The sequence below is a fragment of the Stegastes partitus genome, unplaced genomic scaffold (genome assembly GCF_000690725.1).
Source record: "Stegastes partitus isolate 25-593 unplaced genomic scaffold, Stegastes_partitus-1.0.2 Scaffold608, whole genome shotgun sequence".
Taxonomy (NCBI): Eukaryota; Metazoa; Chordata; class Actinopteri; family Pomacentridae; genus Stegastes; species Stegastes partitus.
The window spans coordinates 207,039-211,135 of record NW_007578339.1 but is presented as its reverse complement, the minus strand read 5'-3'; the positions used below and the strand labels follow the sequence as shown (position 1 = coordinate 211,135).

At 46.4% G+C, this 4,097-nt stretch overlaps 1 protein-coding gene across 1 annotated transcript in view; it reads left to right on the top strand.

Annotated features, from left to right (window-relative positions):
- Positions 1-4,097, top strand: part of phlpp2 (PH domain and leucine rich repeat protein phosphatase 2) — a 48,976-nt gene that overhangs the window by 24,465 nt on the left and 20,414 nt on the right. The window contains exons 4-5 of the mRNA XM_008289347.1: positions 1,232-1,422; positions 2,018-2,143. Of these exons, the coding sequence (XP_008287569.1) occupies positions 1,232-1,422; positions 2,018-2,143 (317 nt within the window). The remainder of the gene's footprint in view (positions 1-1,231; positions 1,423-2,017; positions 2,144-4,097) is intronic.

Genomic DNA, 4,097 nt, shown 5'->3' with positions numbered 1-4,097 from the left:
TTTTCTCTGTTTTTGTACAATATTGTTTCCTCTGACAGCAGCGCAGCTCCAGGTGAGGACGTGTTTCTGGTGAATCCAGTCAGAGCTTCCTGTCAGTCTGCAGCCTGCAGTGGGCGAGCGCTTAATTACTGGTTTTAATCTGAAGCTGTGTGAACAAAGAAATAAGTAAAGAAGAGCATTTGACTGTTACCTGCTGCAGACACGTCTATTTTTTGAGCTCCAGCTGTTTCCCCCTTTTTGAGCACCTCCATTCTACCCCGCATTGACCCGGGGAGGTTTTGTGTGTCTTAATTTCCCCCCGGAGCGAAGGGACACCCAAGATCAGGAACTGCTATTGATCTGCCAGGCAGCCAATTTGTTGTCAGAAGAACTTGGCTTGTTCATTATCAGTTTCCCTGGTGAAGAAAAACACGAGGAGGCTTTCATTTCATTTGGATGCCCTTGTGAAGTAAAAGGGGTGGCGGAGAGAAAGAATGAGTTAGACAGAAAGAAGGAGGGAGAGAGAGAGAGCAGATTGCCAGTGAGAGGCTCTGAGTGGGAGGCAGCATAAGCTGGTTTGAGGAAAATTTAACAACAGAGGACAGGAGGCTGAGGCAGTGTCTCCTCTGTGCTTATGTGACCTGCCATTAACCTGAGTGTACTTGAAGCCTGGCAGAGAAAGCAGAGCTGCTGTCTGATGCGTCCTTCAGCAATGGCTGCCTGCTGTGCACGTTGGCATAATTAAATTGAACAGAGTGAAGTTAAATGTGACAAAACCCTGACTCATTCATCGACGTGAGCGAGGCTTCTTCTCGCTCAGGAAAACAGGGGAAACATGCCGGAGTGGGTTTGAACAGCAGAGCTCCGATATGGCTTTAATTTAATAAAGTTTTAATAACGGAGTTTAAAGGGTGAACTCTCTTCCCTTTACGGTGAGATCAAATGTATTATTTTTCAGTCAGACAGACCCAGATGTACAGTACATAAGAGAACAGGGCCGTGTCCGTCCTAAGATCTGATGTAAGACCGGTTCCTGGAATCGCTGCACGAAGGAGTCGACTCATCTATAGGTGATATCATAATGACCTCTATATGACTTCATCTTCTGGAAACTTCTGGTCTGGTGTGTAGCTGCAGAGCATTTGCTATTAATTAGCTGAATTTGTTTATCGCAGCAGGGGTGGGGGTGGGTTGAGATCGATGCCTGTAGATCCGCACTAACCTCTGCATGTGGGATTTTTTGTTCCTCCAGAGCGTCCGGTGAACGCAGACCAGCAGGAGCGGACCTTGTTGAAAGGCGTGTTCAGCGTCAGGAAGGGCAAGACGCAGCTGCACAAGTGGGCCGAGCGGCAGGTCATCCTCTGCGGCACCTGTTTAATCGTGGCCTCCGTCAAAGACAGCCTGACCGGGAAGATGCACATCCTGCCGCTGGTGGGGGGGAAGGTGAGAGTTCAGCGTCGGGGAGGTCAGAAAGGGCGTTAACCTTCCAGCGTCTCCGGGGCGGAGGCCGAGCTCCGGGCCGAGCGGAGATACCCTGCAACAACACAGCTGGGATGAACGGCTGGATGAAGTCCAAAAGATGACGCATGACTGCACACGCAGAATTGTGACATCGAAAGTGTTGTAGCTGTCAAAGTCAGCTTTGTGTTGTGATGAAAACCTGCAAACACTGGCCTGAGCAAAGAGATGTAGGTCAATGTTAGACGCATCCGAACACTACAAGTTTAACATTAAAACCAATCAGAGGGTCAGAAGTTTAAAAAAACAAACCTCACACTCTTCAGTTCTGCTTGAGGCTTTCATGTAACACCCCCTAATATCTGGCTGAACTGTGTTGCATTGTGGGTAACGTAGGCGGCAGGTTTTGACGAGGAAAAGCATGTGTGGAATAACTTATGCTGCATTAGTTTGAATCTTACTTCTTAAATGTGGGATCGCTGAAGTAGAGGAGAGTCAGACAATCACAAAACATGTACTCAACAGACATATATATCTGGGTAAGAAATGTTAATTACTCTTTTTGTCTTCTTCTTCTGAGGTGGAGGAGGTGAAGCGGAGGCAACACTGTCTGATGTTCAGCTCGGCTGGATCACAGGCCCAGACCTACTTTGTCAACTTCGACACACTTGCGGACTACCAGCGGTGGCATCGGCAGGCATCCAAAGTAAGCGTGTGTCATTTTGCACAACATGTGTTTCCCATGTTTGCAGTTTCTTTTTTCCCCCACTTGGTCCCTCTGGGCTTGTCCTTAAATTGGAGATTCAGGTTCTTTTGGGCCTTTTATCTTGAAACTCACCGTGGATTAGACGACGCTAAACGACCCAAACGTACAGTATCTCCGTATTCATGCCAGTCGCGAACAGCTGTTCTTCAAAAACTTCATTGTTTCTGTTCTGCTCAGCTCGCTTTGTCTCTAATATCCTAATTAATGGCTGTTGTGCCGCAGCTCCTTCCTGGAGCTGAACAGCCTCTGTGAGAGCCTCCACTGAGGCAGAGCCAGCATACAATTAGCCATGGAAGGAGAAAGCCAACAGGAAAAAAAGAAAATCCAATTAGTTGCAGATTCATGCTAAGTCCAGGATCTCTCTCTAGCACGGTGGTTTGGATTACTGGGTTAGAGTAGCCTGTTAGCACACTCTGTTTAGACTGAGGCTTGGACTGGAGGTTTCTATGGAGACCGTGGACGGTGACTGATGATGGTTTTTGGTGGATTTGGGCCAGTGTTTATGCTACACTGCATAAATTGCAAGTTTGTGCGCTCGCGTGTGTGTGTGTGTGTGTGTGTGTGTGTGTGTGTGTGTGTTTGAGGGAGTCAGCAAGTGCCTTTGTACTTGCAAAGTGAGCATGCAGGATAAGAATAAACAGCGGAGTGCAGGGACACACTACAGAGCACAAAATCAACATTTGTATTTGTAGGAACTCAGAAACATCTCGTAGATCCATTCTAGCAATCGGTACAGCTTGCTACAAATAAGAGGAAATGTACGTTTTAATATGTTACCCGAGAAAAAGCGATGCTGCTGAGGAACAACTCACGACAGCAAAAATGTCATTTATGTTCTAGTGTGATGTTGAAATAAAAACAGCTTCAATGGAAAATTAATTACAGTCTAATTTTGCTTTTGCTGACACTGGCTATTAATTAAGTGAAGACGCGGCTACAGTATCTCCTGCCAGAGAGAAACGTATGTGATTTGTTGTGTTTTTTAACGTGCAAATGATTAATCCTGACTACATGGCAGCAAAAATGTAATTAATTTTCCCCGAATGGCACTCGATATTCAGTCTCTGTCACTCTGGAGTAAGGAAACCCTGCTCAGCGTCTAAGAAAGTCTGTGGCATCGTCACCATTCTTCAGAAGTGAGGATTAGCAGTTTACTAGTTATAGCTGGTTAACCACTCTGCAGATTGCTCGGCTCTGAAGGAAATCATCCGACTTGTTGATCAGGGACTGAGACTAAATTTCTTCAGCGTCACAAAGCGAATCATCCAAAACAGCGAATCCGTCCTATTTTCTCCGTCCAGACTCCCACATCACTTATTTACTCTCTTTGTGGAGCAGTTGCTTCTTTAATGCGGCCGGCAGACGAGTTGCTTTGTGTGGAGATGAGAAGTTTTTGTCTTTGCCGTCTCTGAACGCGGTGACGTGATGTCATGCTCTGCTGAGCAGCCGTCCCATTTTCTGGGCTGGTGCACAGTGTGCAGCCCTGCAGTTAATGGAGGAGACGGCCCTCAGACTAGACTAGACGAGCGCTGCTGGGCCGCCTGCACTGATGACTCGCCTGTAAACAATCATCTCGGAGACGATGGAGGTCAGCGCAGATGCAATATTGAGAGAGAGAGAGAGAGAAAAAAGTGGAACAAATTCTCAGCAGGCCGAGATTTGAACTATGTTATAGCAAGTAAAAAAAAAAACAAATCACAAATGTAGATGCAGCCGCTCTGTCCTCGACACTCTCTCATATTAGTTTTGTGGCTTGTGTGGGAAAACTGCATTACAGCTTCAAGAGAAATGAAACACTCTAATGTTCATGGTGGTTGGATTTATGTAGGTCTGCTTCAGTTTTAGATTCATCTGATAAACATGCATCTCAGTGTGAGCCTGCACTTGATCGGTA